General features: G+C 38.2%; 4 protein-coding genes across 4 annotated transcripts; 1 reads left to right on the top strand and 3 right to left on the bottom strand.

The window, feature by feature from the left end:
• The first annotated feature begins 6,351 nt into the window (after positions 1 to 6,351).
• Positions 6,352 to 16,283, top strand: fmn1 (formin 1). Its single transcript, XM_077587874.1, has 17 exons — positions 6,352 to 7,743; positions 8,117 to 8,222; positions 8,962 to 9,023; positions 9,114 to 9,799; positions 10,542 to 10,680; positions 10,748 to 10,835; positions 10,962 to 11,023; positions 11,099 to 11,187; positions 11,284 to 11,413; positions 11,610 to 11,756; positions 11,867 to 11,926; positions 12,024 to 12,144; positions 15,058 to 15,150; positions 15,476 to 15,527; positions 15,609 to 15,758; positions 15,855 to 15,936; positions 16,015 to 16,283. The coding sequence occupies exons 1-17, from the start codon at positions 6,427 to 6,429 to the stop codon at positions 16,057 to 16,059; spliced, it is 3,429 nt and encodes a 1,142-aa protein (XP_077444000.1). The 5' UTR covers positions 6,352 to 6,426; the 3' UTR covers positions 16,060 to 16,283.
• A 676-nt stretch (positions 16,284 to 16,959) lies between these two features.
• Positions 16,960 to 17,963, bottom strand: grem1a (gremlin 1a, DAN family BMP antagonist). The gene is made up of 2 exons (XM_077587454.1): positions 17,677 to 17,963; positions 16,960 to 17,594 (listed from the first exon to the last, which is right to left on the bottom strand). The coding sequence occupies exon 2, from the start codon at positions 17,587 to 17,589 to the stop codon at positions 17,044 to 17,046; it is 546 nt and encodes a 181-aa protein (XP_077443580.1). The 5' UTR covers positions 17,590 to 17,594; positions 17,677 to 17,963; the 3' UTR covers positions 16,960 to 17,043.
• A 45-nt stretch (positions 17,964 to 18,008) lies between these two features.
• Positions 18,009 to 20,710, bottom strand: scg5 (secretogranin V). Its single transcript, XM_077587948.1, has 6 exons — positions 20,579 to 20,710; positions 20,031 to 20,256; positions 19,127 to 19,276; positions 18,906 to 19,018; positions 18,642 to 18,695; positions 18,009 to 18,486 (listed from the first exon to the last, which is right to left on the bottom strand). Exons 2-6 carry the CDS (start codon positions 20,251 to 20,253, stop codon positions 18,367 to 18,369), a joined length of 660 nt encoding a protein of 219 aa, XP_077444074.1. The 5' UTR covers positions 20,254 to 20,256; positions 20,579 to 20,710; the 3' UTR covers positions 18,009 to 18,366.
• An 828-nt stretch (positions 20,711 to 21,538) lies between these two features.
• Positions 21,539 to 23,168, bottom strand: LOC144065012 (inactive Rho GTPase-activating protein 11B-like). Its single transcript, XM_077587947.1, has 6 exons — positions 22,892 to 23,168; positions 22,722 to 22,818; positions 22,297 to 22,553; positions 21,944 to 22,095; positions 21,784 to 21,873; positions 21,539 to 21,683 (listed from the first exon to the last, which is right to left on the bottom strand). Exons 1-6 carry the CDS (start codon positions 23,077 to 23,079, stop codon positions 21,559 to 21,561), a joined length of 909 nt encoding a protein of 302 aa, XP_077444073.1. The 5' UTR covers positions 23,080 to 23,168; the 3' UTR covers positions 21,539 to 21,558.
• Positions 23,169 to 23,238: the final 70 nt, after the last annotated feature.

Raw genomic sequence — 23,238 nt, 5'->3', positions numbered from 1 at the left:
ACATTACATATGCAATGCTTCAGACTGTCCCTAAATGTGAGACAGGAGGTAAAAGGGCCAAACTTCTTCCTGTTTAGTTGCTTAGCAACCAACAACAAATAAGGAAGCTTGAATAAGAACACATCTTATCTGCCTCCCAAAACAAGTGCAGTGTGAAAGACCCTTTATTAAGAGCATCACTGAAAATTAGCTTTCTTCTGGAAGAATAGCCCGTAAATTGTTGTACATTATTTTTACCAATAAGTAGCACCGTGCTGCCCATCTTATTACAGAAGATGGTTATATTTTGGTAGAATTTCAGATGGAAAATTGTTGACACCCCTTCACTCACAAGATGGCAGACATTACACAGAATTCACAGAAAAGAAGATCATGATTGAGATGCGATGCGGTCCATTTGAAATTGCAGATGGAGTACTTGCTGAAAATTGAATGGCTGTATGACATGCTAATGGAGATAAAGAATGCATTTTCCATGCTTGCACTTGTTAAAGGTTAACTGATTCACTGTTAATGTGATAGATGTTCCACTGAAATATGATGATTCACTCCTAGCCCGACCTGCTAAAATGGATTGGACGTCAATTCGAAACAATGGTATCAAATTATTTAATAACCATTCAACTTTATTCTTTGGTCATGTGATGTTCTCCTAATCAATGCTTTATGAGATCATAAACATTCAGTGAAACAACATGCTGGACTATCAAATCTTCTTCCCTGTATATTATTTGTTTGGACCACTATTGTCAACCCTGTTTTGTTTGACACGTAGCTATAATGATGATAAATACTTTTTTTTCATTTGGAAAGATGAGACCGTAAAATCCCTGTAAGAAAAGTTGTCATTTTTTGAAATGGTTATAAAAGCCCTTGAGATGACCAGATTACCTGCTCATGTTATCCTTGGTGATTCCAGTGACCGTAACAGCTGTTGATTTTCTTTTAACTTGTGTAATCCAACAGAGACAGATTGGGCAGTAGGTCAAATTAGGCTGGTGCACGCACTCAGCAGACTGATGACCTAAATAGTGGAAATGATCATTTTAATGAGTTACTAGAAGGCTAGCTCAAATGTAAACATTTGCAATTATGTATTATTCCAGGGACATATCAGTTTAAGAAATTCTAGAAATACTTGCTTGGTTTGTAACTTTTCAGACAGAGTTTAAATTGAGCAGGTTAGATAGATTTGTGCTAAGCTTTACTCACCATGCTGTCTGTTTGTTTATGGGTCCCTCAGTACCTGCCAATCTGTAAAGGATTAGGAGTAGCGATTTCCATATGTCGAACCAATGGGAACCGTCCAAATGCCACCTGGCAGCAGTGAGTGAGAAAGAAACAAATCTTGTCAATGGACAGTTAATCGTAACTCAGAAGGGAACCAGAACGCAGTCGCTGCCACGCTGGCGTAAAATACAGGTATGCCTATATACTATGTACATGTATATATGTGTTTAAAATACTTATTTCTAAGGTTTGACTGAAGCATTTAATTGTACTCTTTTGGGGCCAAAAGTATACTGTATTCTAAATAGCTTGTAGCTGGGGAGATTTCTTTAAAGATGCCTCAATATCACTCTGGAAATTAGCATTTGTTTGTTTATGTCTGTAAAATGTCAGCCTACGCATGTAATTAGTTCTTCATTTTGTGGATGTACTCCTAACCCTAATCCTTAGATTTTGTTGAAAATTTCTAAATATGTCTCGAAAACATCTAAATATGTCTCGAAAACATCTAAATATGTCTCGAAAACATCTAAATATGTCTTGAAAACATCTAAATATGTCTCGAAAACATCTAAATATGTCTCGAAAACATCTAAATATGTCTCAAAAACATCTAAATATGTCTCGAAAACATCTAAATATGTCTTGAAAACAAGTGAGAGATATTCATATTCTTTGTGTGCGTGTGTGTGTGTGTGTGTGTGTGTGTGTGTGTGTGTGTGTGTGTGTGCGATAGGTGTGATACTGGAGTACTATTAAAATAAACTCAACAATGATGAATTCAAGGAACCATCATTCCCTTCAAGAAGATTAGCAATGTCCACCCATCACTCAGCAGGGGTCCAGCTTCCCCTTCGAATGAACTTCAATACAACCACCTTGAACTCACCTCCTTGTGTACAAAGGAGGGTCCAATAGAAACAGACAAACTCAGTTATGCAGAAAAATTCAGGCTCACCGTCTCTTTGGAATTAGTGTGGCTGTAAGAGTTGCTGCTGCTGTTTTCTGACTTTTCGAACATGGGGAACCAACAAGGCATAAAGATCAAGACAAATGCAAATAGTTTAGCAAAATCTGATGCGATTCCAAGGAAAAGAGGAGGAATCCCTTTGTGTGATCCTAAGGAGACCCCAAAGTCTCAACAACAGACTGCAAATTTGAAGAGGAAACCTACACTTTGGATGATAAGCGATCCGACAAAGGAGGACATGCTTGAAGAAGAGAGGCATTTTATTTACATGGATTCCTCTTTAGGGCAAGAAATGACATTTTTCGATTGTGAAAATGATTCTAGTCAAATGGACTTGAAGCATTCCACTCAAGAATATTTATATGCTGACAGAAAATGTTCTTTCTCATGCGGAGAGGAAGATATTGCTGAGTCCACGTCAGACTCAGACTTTTCTGAATATGACAACATTTGTTCCCTTTTTGATTTGGAACCAAATAGTGAAGACATTCAAAGAAGCATATTAAACTCAAAGCTCAGTTCCGAAAACGAGGCAGTTGGAAAATACTCTCAGACAACCACTGCAGCAAGTGTAATGAGAAAGATTGAAGAGGTAGAAGGCATCATCAGTCGGGTGAGTCGTACAAGTTCGGATTGGCTCAAAGGAAATGACCCAAGATACGATGTGAAACCTGAACTTATGGATGATCACTTCCAAGATAAAGAGTGTGAATACAACAAGCGTCGAGTGATTGATGAGTTCCGTCTTTTGAGCGAGGAGCTTAGCAAAAGTCTCCAACAAGCCTTGAGGATGGAAAGCGAACGAAAGGATAGTCTTTTGGAATCATTAAGGGAGTCTATGGAAATTCCATCACATAATGGGCAAATTTCAACATTGGGTAACCAGTCAATCTCAAGCTGTTTGTCAAGAAGTGCAGGAATCTCCAATAGATCTTTAACATCTCCCAGCACATCTCCGTTATTAGCATCGAGATGCAATCATCTGAAAGAGGACATCTGTGACCAGCAGACATGGGGAAGCTCAGAAAACGACAGCTGGACTGAAAAGGAGATATTGGATTGGACCAATCACAGATGGCGAGAGGATACACAGATGCACAGATGCCTCAGTCAATATGAAGAAGATCAAGATAACTCAGGTAACACCGCATATTTTGTGTAACTCAGGGGTATCCAAACAGGCACCTGATCTGGAAAGGGTCCTGATCATGCATGATCGGGCACGTCTGGTGCAAACCACTTTTTTAAGGGTTGTTTTGTTTTTACATAGACTCTCTCATTTGTGGTATAGTAAAACAAGGTCATACATGTGAGAAAAGTCTTTTAAAATTGTTACTCATTACTTTATTTCAAGAGCAATGATCTTCACCCAGGCCACTGTCACTTACAATTATTTTACCTGCAAAATGAATATTTGAAGACGTCCCTACAACGAATAGCATCCGGTTCCATATTGGAATAAATGATTTATTTTAGTATGCTATTTAAAAAGCAGAAAGTATTGTATGACACTGACAGCATAATAATGGCTTTTGGATGTTCCTTCCCAAACTGCATGAGATTAAAGATTATTTTCAGATGCTACAAGATGATAATAATGAAACTTAGTAGGTTGTCCGGGTCCACAAATGACACATTTACACAGGAGCTGTAAATGTGTGAGTGTTCAAATGTAAATGAAACATACTCTAGCGTTTTATCTAACATCAATAAGTCTGACTTGTGCCATCTGATATAATTTGTAATCCTCTTTATCGGTCGTGTGTTGTCAAAGATGCAAAGCGTTGCAGTTTGACAGTGAATTCATGATTTTTAAAGGTTTACTGTCATGGCCTCATGGGGGCAATACAGTATCACTTAAGGCCCAGTATTTCCAATCTAGCTCAAACTTATTATAATATACTTACCATTGCTTGTTGTATGATTATACATATTTGTTCAATAACAGGTTTCCAGTTTTATTGTCTTGAGCATTCAACCTTTGCATGAAAAGTAGTTCACAGTGAGGTGCACTGACTACATATATCTTGTAACTGAAAATTTATATTAACTATACCAGAAAACCCATGACAATTATGTGGTCACCTTAGCTGTATTCTGCTTTGAGGTGCAATTTTTAAATTACACAGCCATGAAAAAAACTTAAACCTGTGTTTTAATTTGTCTGTTCATCACAGAAAATTACATTTTAATCTCACACAGAGACAACCCAAAGAAATTCTGTCAATGTGATTAATTTTGTCTTCTCCATCTGAAGCTCTGCAGAAACAGGAGGAGGCCTGGCATCAGGAAATTGAGGAGTCCCTGACATTCTGCAGGTGGCTCTCTCACCCCTCTCGACCCAAGCTCATTGACTTCCTGCGCATCACCGCCCCTGAAGATGATTTCAGCAGGACGCCCACCCCCATGTTCCCAGAGCTTAGGGTGAGTAGCATAATGAGCTTGACCTGTCAATGGTAATTACAAATCATCCTTCACTCAGTGGGGGAAATTATCATGTGATCTTGTTCAGAGTGAATGATCAGAAGGTCACAGGCATTTAAAGGAACGTTCAAGATTTCAGTCAAGGTGAAATGGAAAAATGTTTCTGTAATCATCTGAGACCATTTTTTTAATTACTTTGATTTCATTGGTTGTATTAATGATACGGTCCTGAACCTATGCCTTAAAAATAATGCATTTAGATAATGTCGCTGCATTACGCAAAAGCATTTAAATGAAATTCCTCGTTAAAAGTGAATCGCCTTAACAGTAACCAACACTCATTACTGCTGTTCTCTTATTATGCCATCGCCTTAAATCCGTTTACATGCAGAAAACAGCCTTAAATGGGAACAAAGAATGTTTGTGTTCCATGGAGTTATATAACAGGGAGGTATAATGCAGCCACTTTGCATTCAAGACAAACTAGGAATTATATTGTTTTTTAGGGTTAAGAGATTATTTTTTACCTGGACTTTGTATGCCAGCGTATGTAAGATATTTTTCATTACATTTTGGAGAAAGTGATATTTTTATTACCTTGAGGTACTTTTTAAACCTTGAGCAGGAAACCATAGTAAGCGCAAGTATTGCAATACCAATTAAATGAGAGTACAACTTCATTATGATACAATTCATTCATTTTTCCAAACGGTTCATCCTCACAAGTATGCTGTTATGAGATTATCTGCATTCATGCCTCAAATATGAAGATACGGATCCAGGAAGCTACAGTGTTCCACTTGACTTGCCCTTACATAAAACAAATATGACAATATTATAATATAAAATGATATTATAACAACGAGGATATCTCTGAGCCCCTGTCATATAGATCACAATCAGAGATGACTACAAGCATATGCAAGAAAAACATTGATAATGGCATCTGCCGCTCACCTGCTGGCTATAACGTCAAATGTGTGCACACAAGGGTGGGACCTGAAAAGTGACAATGAAGCAAACAGGCTGTGAGGAAGATATGTTGTGTGATGTTTAAATCCATTTAAGAAAATTATACACCTTTTTGTGACGTAAGGAAATATTTTTATTGGTAAGACTGGTGATGATGATGTTAAAATGTTTGAGGACCACCGACATGTATTTTCAGATGTGTATTGGATTCTGTGTAAGAAGATTAAGACCACAATTTCAATATGGCATAAAGTGGAGGAGTTTTGCGCCCCTGAAATGTCCAGATTAGCCTTTTCTCGCAGCACAACGCATGCGTGGGGGCAGTGAAACCTCCCGGCCATTCAGGCGAAGCAATTGTTCAAACAAGTGATCCAGGGCAGTCCTGTTTCAGCTCCTGGAGCTGTAGGTGTGGTCTCCCTCCACCTGTTTCCACGTGGCTAATTCTACTGTAGGTCTCACAACTGTACCAGGTTGCCGTTTTGCATGAAGATGGCCATTGGCAGGCGACGCAGGCCTGCTCTGACGACAGGACTCTTCAGGAGTTGTTGAAGGAGTACAGTAGACCAATGGGAGCCACACGGAATACTATCAACCGGTCAAATTTAAGGACAAGGGAAATAGAGTGAATTGGTTTGTTTTGCTATCATTGGCAACGTTTTGTGAAGAACATTTGTTACTTTAGGATTAAGGCAATGAATGCATTGCTTCAACATGGGTGTTCATTGAATGGATGGACATGTATTGCCTCTCGAGCTTCTGGAAAGGACGACAGATTTTGACTTTTTTTGTTGACTTCTTCTTCTGGTCTATGTAGCGAACACTAATTCCAAATGGAGCTGCAGTCACCCATCCTTACATTTTTCAGGCCCATTCCAGAAGAACACAGTGTCGACGTGACACAGCAGAACGCTGATCTGAGAGAAAATCTGAAGCAAATAACGGATATGAGTTTTAAAGCAACTCCATGGGCGGACAGTAATAATTCTTTATCGTGCGTTGTACTTTTTGCCGGAAGAGAAGAAACGTTGACCGACGACCTGGAGGATGAGACGGGAAATAACTCAACAGAGGAGAATAGAGTTCAATCGTGCACTGCAGAGGAAGGTGATGATACAATAAACTGTGAACAAGTAACTGCTGCAAGGACTGAAAATATCTTCTCTACGGTTGGACAACAGTTTGAAATAAATCAATCTGGTCATTTTCACTGTGCTTTGATTAACCCTCCTGAATGTCAAAGCCTGGACAAAGTCTTAGAGGATAAAAATCAGGCTAACACAACGGAGCATGCACATTGTTTGAGAAAAACAAAATGCACAGATCCAGACTGTGACTGCAAAGCACAAATGCAGGATGTTAAAGAAGAATTTAACCAGGACAGCAGGATAAACCATTTGAATGCAGAAACTGAGGAATCTAATGAGGAATTCAACACCCATGATTATTTGGAATGTGAAGATTTAACCATCAAAAAAGTTCCCCAAACTAAACGGGTCTTGATTACTGTAACTCGGACGGAAAAAACTAATTTCGATGAAAATGTGGAGGTAAACAATCCATCCCCAGACGGTCAACATGCTGTCATACCACCTGCAAACAATGTTCCTTCACCTGGATCCACTATCCCCAGAGGGACTTTATCCTCAGGATCCCCAATGGACAAGCAGCTTCCCACCATCTTTACTGGTCTGCAGGTGCTCAGAAAGACCACAGTCGGACCAGGGCATGACACAGTGGCTCAAATCCAACCTTTTACGGAAGAAATGAAGACAACAAACCAGGGAAGCTTCCTGGATCAGATATCCCTGTTGCTGAACCCTAATAAGACAAATGAGGAAGGGGAAGATAGGATGGAACTTCTTCCTAAAGAACTGACAGAAACTAAAAAGACTGAAATATGTCAAGAACTACAAACAAAACACCTTAAAACTGAGGACACCTCAGAGTCACTTCTGTCCACAAAACCACCTGTTTCCAGTGCAGAAGCAGCCTTTCATGCATTCAAAGCCTTTTTTACACCTAAGCCATTGAAGAAGCAACCAGCTGAGAATGAGGACCCCGAAGCAACCAGGAAGAAGACCTGGACAGAAAAAGATTCACTGAGGGCCTTCTTTGAGAGAAATTCCAACAAGACCGCAGACAGCAAAGTATCAAAAACATCCTTATTACAAATATTTGTTATATTATTTATATGCAATGACCCTTGTTGATATTAAAATCTGCACCATTTTTTATAACACACAAGTAACAGTGTTGTACACTAGCAAAAGCCACCACAAAATAAAGCAAAATATACATTTGCACCAATATAATAATGAAAATAATACTGACATGTGTATAGAGTATGTGTTATTCATATTCACACTGAATTAGAGTCTTTATTACATAAAAACAATTTATTTTTTTATTTTGAAATTTATGTTGTTTATACATGAGGGGGAAAAGCAGTGGCTATCATCTATTATGGTGTTAAACGTACTGTTCTCTATTTTTTTGTTCTCTTTATGCTGGGCTATTTAGTCCGAGACATCCAGTCCAGTAGAAGAAGAGTGGACTCCTGGACGTCTGCAAGCAGTTTGGCCTCCACCAAAAGAAGAAAAAGTTGGTCTGAAGTACACTGAAGCAGGTAGCAGTCAAATTATTAATTGTTAAAATCCTGTATTTTTAGAATCTATCCTCTTATCAACCATTCATTCACTTCATAATATTTCATTTTATATTTGAAATGCATTTTGCACTGTAATACATATAATAAAATAACATTAATTCCATTTTAGCTCATGAAACAGTCATTTGTATTTGTTAGTGTTTGATTTTCCATCAATACTATCAGTATTAATTTTCTCCTTTATTGTACCATTTCATTGAATACTTGACCACAAATTAAGTTTATTGCATAATAACTTCATATAATTCTAATCCCAAAGCACACTCACCCTGTTTGCCATCATAGATAATGCTATTAATCATATATTGCTCTTCCCTTATGGTAAACACACTCCACCAAGCATTAGTCCACAGCAAATAAACTTGGAAGGCATGGAAGTCAGGATATCCGAATAACGATAGTTGTTAGATCATTAAAACACTCCTATATTTGCCATATAAATGACATTTGAAACAGTACATGATATATAGTATTCCCAGTAGTAATCACTTCTCGTCCAGGTTGGATTTTATGCCTTGTTCTAGTGCCTCCAAGCGGTGTAAAATTGTCAGTACAACTGCTATGTAAATACTGTAAAATGATTAGAGCAAAGGGTGTCTTAGGTCATTCACCAATGTCTCATCTTGTTGAAATTGTATTGTTTTTTTTCCCTAGTAAACCCATTTTATGTCAATCTCAAATTTGTTTTCTAATTTAGAGCATCAAGCTGCACTTCTGCAGCTGAAACGAGAATGCAAAGAAGAAGTGGAGAAGTTACAGGTCAGTGTGGAGATTGAAATGTTATCTGGGTGAATTTCTATAATTTTCTATAATTGTGATGTGGCCAACATGGATGTTCACTCTTTTTAGGAGGACTTTTGGAAAGAACTCTCGAAATTAAGAGTAGAAAATGAAGCCACGGTGTCACAACTGAAGCTCACCCTGGCTGAACTGCAGTCTAAACTCTCCAAACTTGGCAGCATTAAACGCGGCGAGCTCCGAGACGCAGCAGTGTCCACACAGGATGACAAATTTCCACATAAAGCATTCCGCAACGTCTGCATCCAGACTGACAGAGAGACCTTCATCAAGAAGGATGATGACAGGGACAAGAGAGACTGTAGCCCCACTCTGCAGCAGAAAGTTACTCCTAAAAAACTAGACTTGGCTTCCATCAGCATCAACCTGGCAGGTCGCCGAGAGGAAGGCCCACCGTGTCAATCTGAGGGGGTCCAAGCCCCGACCAATACTGTCAATGCCCCTCCTCCTCCATTGTCACCAATGCAGAGCCACAACCAACAAATCAAAGCCCCACCACCACCTCCACCTCTGCCCTGTCCATCACAAATAATGACAGACAAACAAACATTTAAAACCCCTCCACCACCTCCACTGGCTCCATTTATGTCAGCTGTCAGTCCCCCACCGCCTCCACCTCCACCATTCACGTCACATTTAACATCAACTTTATCAGCGGATCCTAGAAAACCTGTGGTGGAGCCTTCCTGTCCCATGAAGCCTCTGTACTGGACCAGAATTCAGATTGAGGACAACAAGTAGGTTGAAAGATTTTGATCATGACAGCAATGTATATAAAAATGTAAAAAAAAATCAGGATGTGAGCCATTCCATTGAAACTAGACAAAGGAAATCCTAAATACACTAAAAAGTAAAAAAAAATAGCTAAATAAGATGAAACATTTACATTTCTAAAGTCCTTGCCAACTATGCATCATTCAAATAAATGGGCTTTTTTGACTGAATTGCTAACAAAACACGCTCAGACACAACTTTATGATGAAAACCTTGCTTCATGAATAAATTTGAGGTGAGAGTTTATTAATATTTTTTTACAAAAACATAAAAAAGATTTATTATCCCCATATTATATGCGGAATTTTGATTTTGGCAGACAAATGACCTTTTATTCCAAAAGAAAAGCCAAGGAGTTGCATCAAAAGTTTTCTCTTGAACAATCATGCTCACTTTTTCCCGTTAGTTAAGTTAATTGAAGACTCAAAATTGATGTCGCCAAATACAGCAACCAAAATATTCAAGACGGACCTCAATATAAAAGAGTGCGAGCTATGACCACAATAATGAACATATTGTTTAAATAGATAAATCGCATATTGCCTTTTGGTTTCCACATCCATCTCCGTCAACTTCAATCATGTCAAAAAAGTGTAATCTTAAATGAGAAAAGTGAGTATCCAGAAACACACGAACACAACTTTGTGATATAGACAATAAACTTTCTTACGAATTGGAAATATAATATTTTTCTCTCTTTCTCAGGAACAACACAGTATGGAATATTTTGAAAGAACCAAATATCATGAATACAGTCGAGTTTGAGGATCTGTTTGCAAAAAACACCACTCGACTCAAAAGAAAACCACTGGTAGAGAATTATAAGAAAACCAAAACTAAAAAGGTAACAGCCAAAACATTTAGAATTTTCTTATATCATTTATGAATCATATATGTATTTTGCATGTTAGATAATAAAGCTGTTGGACAGTAAACGCTCTCAGGCTGTGGGCATCCTCATGTCAAGCCTCCACCTGGAGATAAAGGACATCCGACAAGGTCAGACTGTTATTCTGATATTTTTGAGTTTTTGAACTATAACACCCCAATTTTGTCCTTAGAAAGGGAAACAATATTAGAATGTAACAACAAAGTGCTCATCTTTGTTTGTCTTAATTCCTCCAGCTATTCTGACTGTGGATAACTCCGTGGTGGACCTTGAGACTATTGAGGCTCTGTATGAAAATGTATGTATTCCACAGAATTACAAATGAGCACTTGTCTGTAAAAATGACATTAAAATGTATATATCAATATGCCAGAGAGGTCAGCCAGAGGAACTGGAGAAGATCAAGACACATCATGAAACCTCCAAGGAAGAAGAGTTAAAACTCCTGGACAAACCTGAACAGTCAGTATAAACAAACCATAATTCCTAAAGGCAATTTATTAATAACAACTGTTACTGTCATGATTGTTTTCAATTTTGGATTTTTATGTGATCCAGGTTCCTGTATGAGCTCTCGCAGATATCAGACTTTGCAGAGCGAGCTCGCTGCATCATTTTTAAGGCAGCCTTCAATGATGGGATGGCGTCCATTCAACACAAACTTCACATTATGTCGTCTGTGTGTGAGGTAGGAATAAACATGGTAAATTACAAGGAATACCCATAGTAGGGAGAATAATAGTGGGAATGGAATGCGAGTCCATGTGAAACCATTGTGTCCATTTGATCACATTTTGCTATGATTTACATAACAAACATCAGTGTATGGTAAGAATTTCATTTTCATACAAAATTCGCTCATGTGATTTTTCTTTTTTGTTAAGGCTCTGTTGGAACAAAATGGTGTGAAGGATGTGTTGGGACTGATCTTGGCTTTGGGTAATCACATGAATGGAGGCAACCGGGTCAGAGGCCAAGCTGATGGTTTCAATCTCGAGATTCTTCCAAAGCTCAAAGATGTCAAGAGCAGGGTAATGAAACTGTGTAGTCCCAGTTAATTCATGTGCAAATTGAACATAAGAGCTGTCAGTCATGTGGAGGAACCACCTAAAACCTGAACTGACTCAATTTTTATCCTTAGGACAATCGCATTAGCCTGGTGGACTACATGGTATCATATTACCTTCACAATGTTGACAAGGTACGAGAACGGATAGCCTTCAAACCAATGTTTTTTTTTTATAAACACATGTCCAAGTTTTATTGTTCCCACTTTAAATTCCATATTTATACGCCAGAATGCCGGAACAGATAAGAGTACTTTCCCCCTGCCCGAACCTCAGGATGTCTTCTTGGCAGCACAACTCAATTTTGAGGACCTCAATGCAGAACTCAAAAAGCTTGGCAAAGATCTCACCGGTATGTAATGTCACATCTGATTACCCACTTTCATGGAAATGTCAACCCCCTACTGAGTGTTACTAGCGTTCTCCAAAACAGGAAATATTTCCCAACGTATAAACTGCGATTGCTGGTCATTTTGGCATGCGTTCATTTGGAAAACCATGCTCCTACTTGGGAAAATGAATGAATGAGTGATATGTGTCTGTACTCAGACACAAGTAGGAGTCTCTTGCTACTGATACTGGCCTGGCGCCTTTTAGATCCAGCTTCTAATCCTTAGGCCCATCAGATTTCCCGTCCTTTGAGGGTCTGTCCTGCCGCCAGCAGAGGTAGACTGTAGTTTCCCACTTATGTACTTTCTAGACCGCTTATCCGGACCATCTCTGCACGGGGCCTCCACACAGGCCTGTAACCATCGTGGCTGTATCAGGCAGGGCTCCAGTGTGGCCCAGAGATGTACCCCACAGATTGCTTTATTTAGCTCTCAACACAGCTTTGTGGTATCGCTCCATCAACCAAAAACGTCACATCTAGATCATCCATCGTGACCTCTCATTGTATTTCCTCTTTGAACTGTTTTGTTGTTGCTCTTCACTCTCTCTAACTTCATTTCAAACTTGCTCTATAAGGACTGAAGTCAGAGTTGTTGAGTTTTCCAAATCAACACAAGACTTTCACTTCACAGCAGGAAGTCTGATGTAAACACAGAGGATTTTACTAAAAAAAAGCAGCTTAATTCCTATTACTAATCATTTGAAACTGAATTTGCAAGAAATGGGATGTCAACTAAAATAATTGTCAGTCAATTTTAGGGCACATATAGACATTCACGCTGACCTCAAATGTAATAGTGTTCTCAGTTCATTAATAAGAAGGTTTCTGGAATGTGGGAGATTGGCGGTCTATCACAGAAAACCTGCACAAGAACGTGAAAAACAAGCAAAATTCACAAAACAAGGATATTAACTAAAAACCTAAGAACTGCATGGAAGCCTACTATCCAACAGACCTAGTTTCCTTCTTTAGCAACAGTTTTGGAATCCCAACTAAAGTAGCACTGTAAATACATCACTCATTATAAAATGTGTATTCAAAAGAAAACGACAAATCACACAATCTGTGTCAATTGTTTGTAATTCCTAAAATTGACCAAGTTTCCAAGTATGTTCTAAGTAGGAGAAAATTCTGCTTCAGGGGCATAAAAATAATAAACACTCATAAATAGTGTCCAGGCTAAATTGTTTGTCAAGTATTTGCAGAAACTAGCACATTTTGAATAGAACTAGAAATGTCCGGTCAATTTACCCAAACAGTTTTCAGGGGGGTTCATTTGAGTCAGCTTTTCCCTTACTTCTCATTTCAAGCCGATAATAATTTGCAGATTTTATGACAAAACATGAAGATACATTTGGGAAACAACTGTCAGTACGATTAATTGCAAACAATCACAAATATATACATACATTGGTAGAAGAAAACCCTCTGGCAATGTAATCACACATTTATCTCCTATGGCAGGGGTGTCAAACCGATTGGTCCTGGTCTTTGTTCCAACCAATCCAGACATTTTAACCAATCAGGTGTCTTCTAAAATAAGTAGCACCTGACTTTAATTAACTGATTACACTTGCAAAAGGTATCCTCTTGTTGAGTTGGAATGAAAACCTGCACCCCCTGTGGCCTTTTGAGGACCGGTTTGACACCCCTATGACCTAGTTTATCAGATCGTGCAGACAGTTTTGCCCAATTAGTACGCAAATATAGTGCATAGAATTTGTGTTCATCTACCTATGCCAGCCATTTATAGTTATAATCAAAACAATTACATGCAATTTCATGCATTCTGTCCATTCACACCTCTAAATAATGCAAGACACTCAATCTAAACCACTAAATTTGTAAATATGTGATGTCATTTTAATTTCACCATGCTTTGCCCGTTCCCAAAGATTTTTCAAATGTACTCTTGGTTCAATAGAGGTTTAATAGCACTGCACTGAAGGATATATGTGATGTCACAGTGAAGTCAAGTGTTATGGGGCAATAATACCTCATCAAGCATCAAACTAAACTTATTTTGACCACTGAAGTCTCTTTTTACCCGAGAGTCTTCAACCCTCAGTGGAATATAAGCAAACTCTTAAGACACAAAAGGCAGACAAAGGAATGAAAGCCTCACCATATAATGTAAGTCAAAGATAATGACTTCGACAGTTTACACAAATTTAGATTGAAAACAGTATTCTTTTGTAATCTTATCTGGGTGATGTCGATCAAGCGTCAGGGTGGAGGGGTGCAGCCTCTATTATGACTGGCTCGCGCAGACTGGCTCCTCTGATCCACTGATTGGACGCAGGGACAGAAAAACCAGAGTTAGCAGTCGCCATCTCAATGTGAATCAAAGAAATTTAAGGTTGCAGTTTAGCTGATAAGCTCCTTATGACCAGGTACACATTATTTCCTCTACAAACTTTCTGATGCTTAGACCAAGAAGTCAACCAACAACAAAAAAGCTAGAGGAAAAAGCTAAATAACATCAATTATGGCAATGTGGTCACATAGTCTCATGCAAACTAACAGTTCCAGCCGAGATTTTGAACAAATTTAAAAGATCCAAACTGTGTATTCTTAGCTGTCCCACAACATAACAGTTTAGTTTGTGTCAGGCTCTATTATGAATTGTTCTGACAAGTTGGGTGAGCCCCCTGTAATATCTGAACCCTAAAAAATGCATTGACAGTTTCAAGATCTTATTGGCACTTGTAATCCATCCTGTAGTCATGCTCTCATAATTTTCCCTTTCAATATTTTTGGAGCAATGTATTGGCGAAATAAACTTAATTTCTTGCAGATTTTTTTTAATTTTTGTCTTGTATTATATATATACAGCCCCTTTGTCTCATATGATTTCTTTTCTGGTTATCATAGGATGTGAAAAAAATGTGCAGAAGGTCTGCTTGAACTCTCCCGAGGAACATCTGCAGCCATTTAAAGACCGAATGGAGGCGTTTCTAATCACTGGTAAGTGGTCAGTTTTTATAGACTATAACCAAACTGTGAGGTGGCGCTTGTGGGCAAAGATGTTAATAGTGATTCCTGTATTTTCCCGACTATAAGTTGTAGTTTTTTCATAGTTTTGGTCTTTTATTTTCTTCACTCTGACCACAAATGGCTTGTTAAACTGTGTTTTCTAATTACAGAACAGTTATTTAAATACTGTTCTCTTATTATGTTCTTTTAACATCACAAACATTTAGTTTTGCCTACTGATAATTAAACTGAAAATGTTTTAAAATGCTTTTCTATTGTGAGAATAATGATCTTGATCATGTGTTTATCTCTATAGCACGCAAAGAACATATTGGAGCATCCTCTCAGTTCATAACAGCACAAAAAAGGTTGGACAAAGAATATATTTTCCCTTTAAAAAATAAACCACTCTTGCAGATTGTCACATTTATTCATGTTTGTTTTCTCAGTTTCCAAGACTTGTGTGTATACTTTGGACTGAAGCCAAAAGCCGGAGAGAAGGAGGTGACGTCAAGTCATTTCTTCATGCTGTGGTTTGAGTTTTGTGCAGACTTTAACACCAGGTGGAAGAAGGAGAATAGGAACTTCACTAAAGAAAGGTATGCTACCAAGTTTTATGGTTGGAAAAGACTTGATGTTCACGCAATATTTCTCTGGAAAAAGCTTTAATTCTTGACATTGTTTTATTTTTCTAGGTTAAAAGAGGCCCAGCAGTCAGTAAAGAGGATCACAGCAGAGAAGAAAGTGGAGACCAGAAAGATAAACTCTAATAGTCTCGTAAGTGGGGTACATAACATACAATATAAATGGGTTCTTTTCACTGAAAGTGTTTGTTTCTTTTATTTTTGCAAACAGAAAGAACGTCTGCGGCAGAAAGAAGCTAACAAGACTCAAATTTAAATATTGGAAATAAATGTATCTTTGAAGACTGACACCTTTAAGGTCTGCTACTGAAAGTGTAGATAGAAAAAAAAACACCAATGTAATCTTCATCTGTCATTTTTCTACTACTTATTCTAATTCAGGGTCATGGGTGATCTTGAACCGATTTCTTTCTTTGTTTTTATTATTAAAAGAACTATTAGTCTTTGCAAATATTTATGTATGAATAAATAAATAAATAACTGGTCACAATTGTGTGATATTTTATTTCCAAGTGTGTCAAAAATTGTAAACAGCTTAAAATGAACTATAATTATGTGCATTAGGTAGGGCACATAGCGGTGACCCCATACTTCCTAGGTTATTGTATTCAAAATATTTTTGTGTGATATCAACTCTAAATAATAGTAAATTAGGTTTAAAGTATACATCACTTTCAGGCATTTTACCTAATGTTAGCATAGCTATTTTAAGAAAAAGAAAGTCAAATAACTATCTTTGTTTTGATCACATTTACACATTTTTATTGGGTTCTGATGATGTCTTGTAATTGAAAATTAGAAATTTCATTGGCATTGGTTCTCTTACATTGAGCAGCTTTTCTACAAACTTTGTTTTGGTAAACATACTTCACTTTAACTCCATGTTCTAGAAAATCAGCATAGTCAACGATAAATTGATACTCCCAATTGTGCTTATGTTAATATAAACTATACTACATGATTTGGTCATAATAAATATATAGATATAAACAGTATATATACATTGTACGTATTTAGATTGTAGTTATCTAAAACCTTTTTTATTTAATTACTGAGACAAACAATTTAAATTCACCTCACTTTGCCATTAATGTAACGATCAGCCAAGTAGATTCTTAATGTCAACATTTTGGTTTGTTCCACAGTTAGACCCCCATCCTATTGAGTCCATCTACTTGAAACTGATGATAAAATATAGTTGTTCTTTCCCAGCAATTCAGATTCTTAAATCACATCAGCTCTAATCCATTTTTATTGTAGTGCACCTGCACTGCTTTACGCGCTGAACCCGTTTTTTCCTAGTACGGGGCGTCTGTCTGGGACAGAACAACGTGTAAATGACTGTGCTGAAGGTTTTAGGTTTACAAGCCGAACAGGACTGGAACGCGTATGCGTTTCCGTCCTGGTAAATGTGCCGCGGGATGTGGAAGGAGTTACACTGGCCGTAGCAGAAGTGATTGATGATGGTTCGACTCAGGCATCCCTCTTCGTGGATAGTCTGCTTGAGTGGTTGGGTTTTACACCAATCCAACCGCAGGTACCGACGCTCCGTGACGTGCAGGGCCTCCTGACTGGACTCCAGAACCTCCTCAGTGGTAGGTCCCGGCATCATTCCACGGGTAATGAATCCACTGATTGGAGGTGGCTGGCACCGCTGCGGTTCATCGAGGTTGGATTTGTTGGGGTGTGGGAAAGCATTTGGAAAGGTGGCGGTGTGCGTACTTCTTGATGTTCTGAGCAGAACCAGAACTGTGGAGAAGGTCAACAATGATGGGCTTCTCATCATGGATGCTGAAAGGCAAGCATAAAAAGATGCAGTGCTGTTACACACAAGGTCAAATCCATACATTGCAGTCATTTAATGCTAAATTACCTGTGGCTTAGCTTGAGAACACGCGTCTGTGTACTGTGGATGTTGTGAGCAATGTGAGGTCGGGTGCTTTTTGAATGTTTTTCATCCCTCTTGCACTGTTTATAAGCACGCCCTCAAGAATGATCAAATCTGCCCCCTACACCATCCCATGTGGAAAAAAATAAAACAACTCCCACTTTTGTGAATGCAGATATTTTATTCTTTTTGTTAAACTAAACAATTGATAGCTGGACTTATTTTATAATGTAACAGAAGCACACATTTTACTTTTTACATGCTTGAAATAGGCTGAAGATGATTAGTGATGTATGACATATCATTTAAAGACAGTTGAGGAATCAAACATTAGATACTATTTTAATCTTTTTATCCACTAACAATTTAAATGAATTACTTTTCATTTCACAGCATCAGGATGAATGCATGGTTAGTTTTCATTTGTTTTGTAATAACAGTTAATTTTGATTAAAGAAACCTTTTAAGAATGCTAATCATTTATCCTCCTTTCATCAATCATGGAAACCAAATTTGTTGAATTTCAAAATTATGATGCATAAAAGTAATTAACAGGTGATATATTAACTATTGGTATTTGGGTCATGTGACCTGTTTCAGTAAAAATGAGACCCAAATACAATAAAACAGGGGAAAAAGCATTATTCTTGTCCTATTTTTGGCAGTTTCATTGTTTTAATTTGTTGCTTTAGTGGTTGCAGAGATGGTTGATGCCTCTTCTTCATAGAAATTTGGGACTGATTTCTTTGCAACAACATTTTCCAGCTGCTGGCCCATTAAGTAGGGGTTGACATTCTGCAGGAAAAAAAAACATTCAAAATGAACAAAGGAAATACGAAATTATTATATAAATACATATAAATCAATACAAAATTCCTATGTGATTTACGCAGAGTCCAACAGAGTTTATGTAGTATTAAAAAAAATAACAAGCAGAAACATTAATTTACCCTTTTTCTTCTCTTTGGTCCTCCCTTCAGCTTTTGGTACAAACGCTCCTTGTTCTAAAAAGACATTGTAAAAATGAATGGATTCTTCAAACAAAAACAAAATACCACAATTTAACCCCATTTTTGTTTTTAAGCTTGGATTCTTTGCTCCCTAAATTCCAACCACCAGCATCATCATCCTCTGATGTGTGTTCATAAACAGTTCATTATGATTTCAATCAAGTTTTTGAGGCAATATTATGGAGTAAATAAAGTGGTACTAACCCATTTCATTAGAGCAGGGTACTCATTCCCAGAACCATAAAGATGTCTGTGCTTTTGGAACTCCCGGCTGAAGTCGGCAGTGTCCGGAGCATTTTCCAAACAACCGTCTTCTGCTACGTATATGATGAGCAAGATAAAATACATCATCATCAAGTGTACTTTGAGCTCACCTAAAGAATTATGTTAACTACCTAAGTCTGTAAAAATAACGGCAATCCTACCGGTCTTTCCTAGAGGACAAGGGTTTGGAGGATCTGGATAGCTGTGCTCGTCACTGAAATCTTTAGGAAGGTTGTCACCTGCTAACTCTGCCACAATGTTGGGAATGTTCCCATAGGGACCAAGATGCTGCAGCCCTTCATGGGCACCACCTAGTGGTTGAAAAAAAACACAGCGAGGTTAATAATATGCAATACTTTTCAAAGAACTTACTGTTTCCCAACATTTGCCCCAGATATGTTAAAAAAAATCTCAAGTGAGACCAGTCCAAAAATAAAAGTACTTTCTGTTCTTTTTGTTAATTTTTTTTTCTAGCAACCAAGTGAAAATTTAAACATTACTAGCCTAAACCTAAATCACTGACTAAAAACCTCACACTATTGTGTAATTTGTCCAATGTAACTCAAAAAGGGAATACTTATTTAATTAAAATATTAGTCAATTATTTTCTTTTCATTGACAGATTGGCAGACATTGATGAATTAAAAAAAACAAGCAAACAAAGAAACTACAAATTGGATAATAACACACACTCGGTTATCCAATTTCACTTCATGATGTATAAATTACAAGTGTTGCCAAAACAATGATAGCATTTCAATGTAACATGCCTTGTATATTCTAGATAGAATTATTTAAGTATATTCATGTTTGGAGACGTGGTATGAGTGTGAGCGTGAATGGTTGTCTGTATTCTTGTGCCCTGTGATTGGCTGACTACCAATTCAGACTGTCCCCCGCCTGGTGCCTGTCGTTAGCAGGGATAGGCTCAAGCACCCCCCACATGAATGAGTGATTGGAAACATTTAGAATTGGTCCACAATGAGCTTTCCTTTGCAAAATCAATTAGCCCACATAAATTGAAGACTCAACTGGTTATACTAAAGCACCCAACAAAATAATTACCCTGGATACTTTGAGGCCCAACGATATTTGTGGCCTGGTGAGCGGGATACTCCACTCTAGGCCGAGCGATACCCAGCTGCTCCATGACGCCGTGCAAGAGCCGTTGGATTTCGGCCTCAGACACTTGGTCGCCCCCGGGGGTACTGCGGGACAGAGCACATCCCACTTGAACACACAAGAGGAGCCCAAGAATCGTCGTCCGCATCCCCAACATCATCTCCATCACCTGCAGGAAAGCAAAATAAACCATGACTGCATAATGATGCCAAATTCATGGTGAAAATACATTTTTGTTCGATTTTTCAATACAAATTTCGTGTAAGGGGGAGTGTTATTCGATTTTATATTATATCTTCACAATTATAAACGCAAACGAATCCATTTGCGTGTAAACAAGCCAGTAGGCCCATAATTAACCAGCATCATCTCTTTATAAGAGAACACCACAATCTGCCTTTATATATTCATCTAACACGGTAGTTGAATGAAAATGTGGCAAATTATAAGCAGCCATAATTCAAATAGATGAAAATAGTCTTTGTTCTTACCTCGACGTGTTAAAAGACCTGGCGAGGGAAAAAGATGCACGTCAAGGTACAATTTTATTGTGTTATTGGACTTCTTGCTTTCAAAATAAAACCAACGCACCGATGGTGCCGCATAGAGCGAGGAGTTGTTTTACACACTAAATTGAGGACGTAAATCCTTTAACCGTATTAAGCGTGGAAAAAAATCAGGTACTATTAGTGACAGCATCACTCAAATATAGCACTTTGAACGTTTATATAATTTTGAAAGGGCTTGACATGTATTCCGGTGGGCGCTCATTATTGCATAACAAATTGCCCAGCCTCTGTTGCTAGGAGACCAGCAACCATCTCTGTTTGACTACGCCACTGATGTGTTGACAACAGAAGTGTCGAATTTCAGCCGCGGCAAATTCACTGAAGTCATATTTGCCTTGTAAAAGCAGATTTAAATGTTCTAACATGTTTACTAGAACACAGGCAATGCATATTGTATTGGAATTATACTCTTACTAGTAGGCCTATATAAATTACTTTTGTATTTTGAGAATGAAGTGTCCTCAATGCAGAAAATATTTTTGGATGACTGCTGCTTGATTTATGCATTTAAATGACATTATCCACATTTTTTTTGCATTATTTTACAGATTGTTCAACACTAAATGTGGAAAAACGCCTTTTATTTGGCATGATGGTCATTACATGTCCTACACAGTAGTTGTCTACAATATAAATAAGTTTGCCAATAAGTTAAATACAATAAAAACAAAAAGTAATTTTAAAAAAATGCCACTGATCAACAGACATGGATTATAAAGAAATGCGTCGACTCCAGGAAGCTAGTTGCAGTTTGCTGAAACCAGTGAACACCGTTGAGGGTCTATCCTGTACTTTTCCATGTGTTGAAATTTTGTCTGTAAAAAAAAAAGTTCAAAATTAAATTCTATACAAAACATGGACCTCATTTTTCCTCAATTATACCTTCATTGGGTACACAGGCCCTATAAAAGAGAATATTCGGGAAAGAATTCAGGCCCTGGCTTCTCCTGAGTGTTAGTCTTTCTTGCAAATTGGACCCCTGGCTTCGCCGATGGACTGGCAGCTTGACCTTCGACCGAGGTGCATTCTTCACAGACCAAAAAGCTATATGAATTCAAAGCAAATGGAGCACGTGATGTATGTGTATGGTGATTATTATGGTGTGCAGTCAGTCTTAACACACTGACCTTTTAAACAGTGTCTCTTTTGAGTTGCCTTCACGAGATGGCAGTTTACTAAAAACTCCATGCTATCCATAATGGCCTTTGGAATCACACCTGAAAAACAAAGTCATTTATATATTTGACAGGGTTAAAAAGAGATTGTTCCTTGGTGGGGTTATGTTACCAAACAATTGTGGCTTTTCAATGAAAGTGCGAAGGACATGAATTCGCAGCGCAAAGCGCCCTTCAGACAGCTCTGCCTTGTTAGGAGGAGGTAGGAGACACGGAGCAAATACTGTCGCCACATTGGAGCTGGTCATCAGGTTTTCTTCACATCTGAAAGTAGTATATAGACATGCTTATCTGCAAGAGCTGGCAGTGATTATTCACTAACAGGCAAAACAACAGTATTGTTGACCACAAAAGAAAACAGCCGTGAAGCATAATTATAGAATTTCCTTCAAATTCTAGAATGGCTAAGGCATTTTGGATTAACTGAACATCTTCAACATGACAGTGTTTTGTTTTTCTTCAAACCTCTGAGTGACTTTGGAGAGGAAATCAAACAAATAATGAAGACAGGATGCATTTCTGGCAGGCAGTAGACAGGACAGAAGTTGGAGGGCTGAGGTTTTGTCCTCCAGGGTGTCCAATGTTTGGGCCTTCAGCATAGCAGCATGGAGCTCTGTAGGAATTAGAGGCTCTGGCAACTCCCTGCAGAACTGCTTGATGAGGGTAGCCACGTCGTAAGCAAAGGCTGTGGCTAGACTAGCCTCACCCCGATTCAGCTTGGCCTGAAATAACAACATACTGTTCAATTAACACTAGTTCAGTTGGGTTAAACGACTGGATCAGTAGTTGCCAACCTTTGAGCTTTTTCTTTATGTAAATTATATGCACAGGGGGAAAACTGGATGGAATGGAACACAATATAAAAGTGCTTTAAGTGAGAAAACACATACTCTGAGGGCCTTGATGCGAGGTAAAGAACCTGGTTTCCGGAACAGGCCAACCGTCCCAGCACGCTCCAGAAGAAACGAACAAGTGTCCACCAGAACCCTGCAGCACAAAATATTTGATGCAAAACTTACCTTTTGTACTAAATTAATACAATCCATTTTTTTCAACCTACACAGGAACCAGGCCGAATTCAGGAATGAAACTCCTTGATAAATTCTCCAGAGGAACACCAAAAACCTTTGTACCCCGGACAAAGCCTCTCTCGGTTTTACTCTCAATGCTTTTCACGTGTATTCCATGGAGGACTCGAAGGTGACAGCAGATCAGCTCACTGTCAGTAATCTTCATGTTTGAAATCATTCTGGGGCTATGTTTAAAAAATGGTTAAGTTCCAAGCTCCTCTTCCTGCACACACAATGTTTGCTTAAAAACACTAATGAAGCAATTAGAGTCTAATTATGATCATCTATTATATAGCCTGCAGCTGTCAAACATGTACTGGTGCATTTATCTTGCTGG

This window comes from Stigmatopora argus, chromosome 19 (assembly GCF_051989625.1).
Source record: "Stigmatopora argus isolate UIUO_Sarg chromosome 19, RoL_Sarg_1.0, whole genome shotgun sequence".
NCBI classification, from domain to species: Eukaryota; Metazoa; Chordata; class Actinopteri; order Syngnathiformes; family Syngnathidae; genus Stigmatopora; species Stigmatopora argus.
This window is presented reverse-complemented; position numbering and strand designations above follow the sequence as displayed.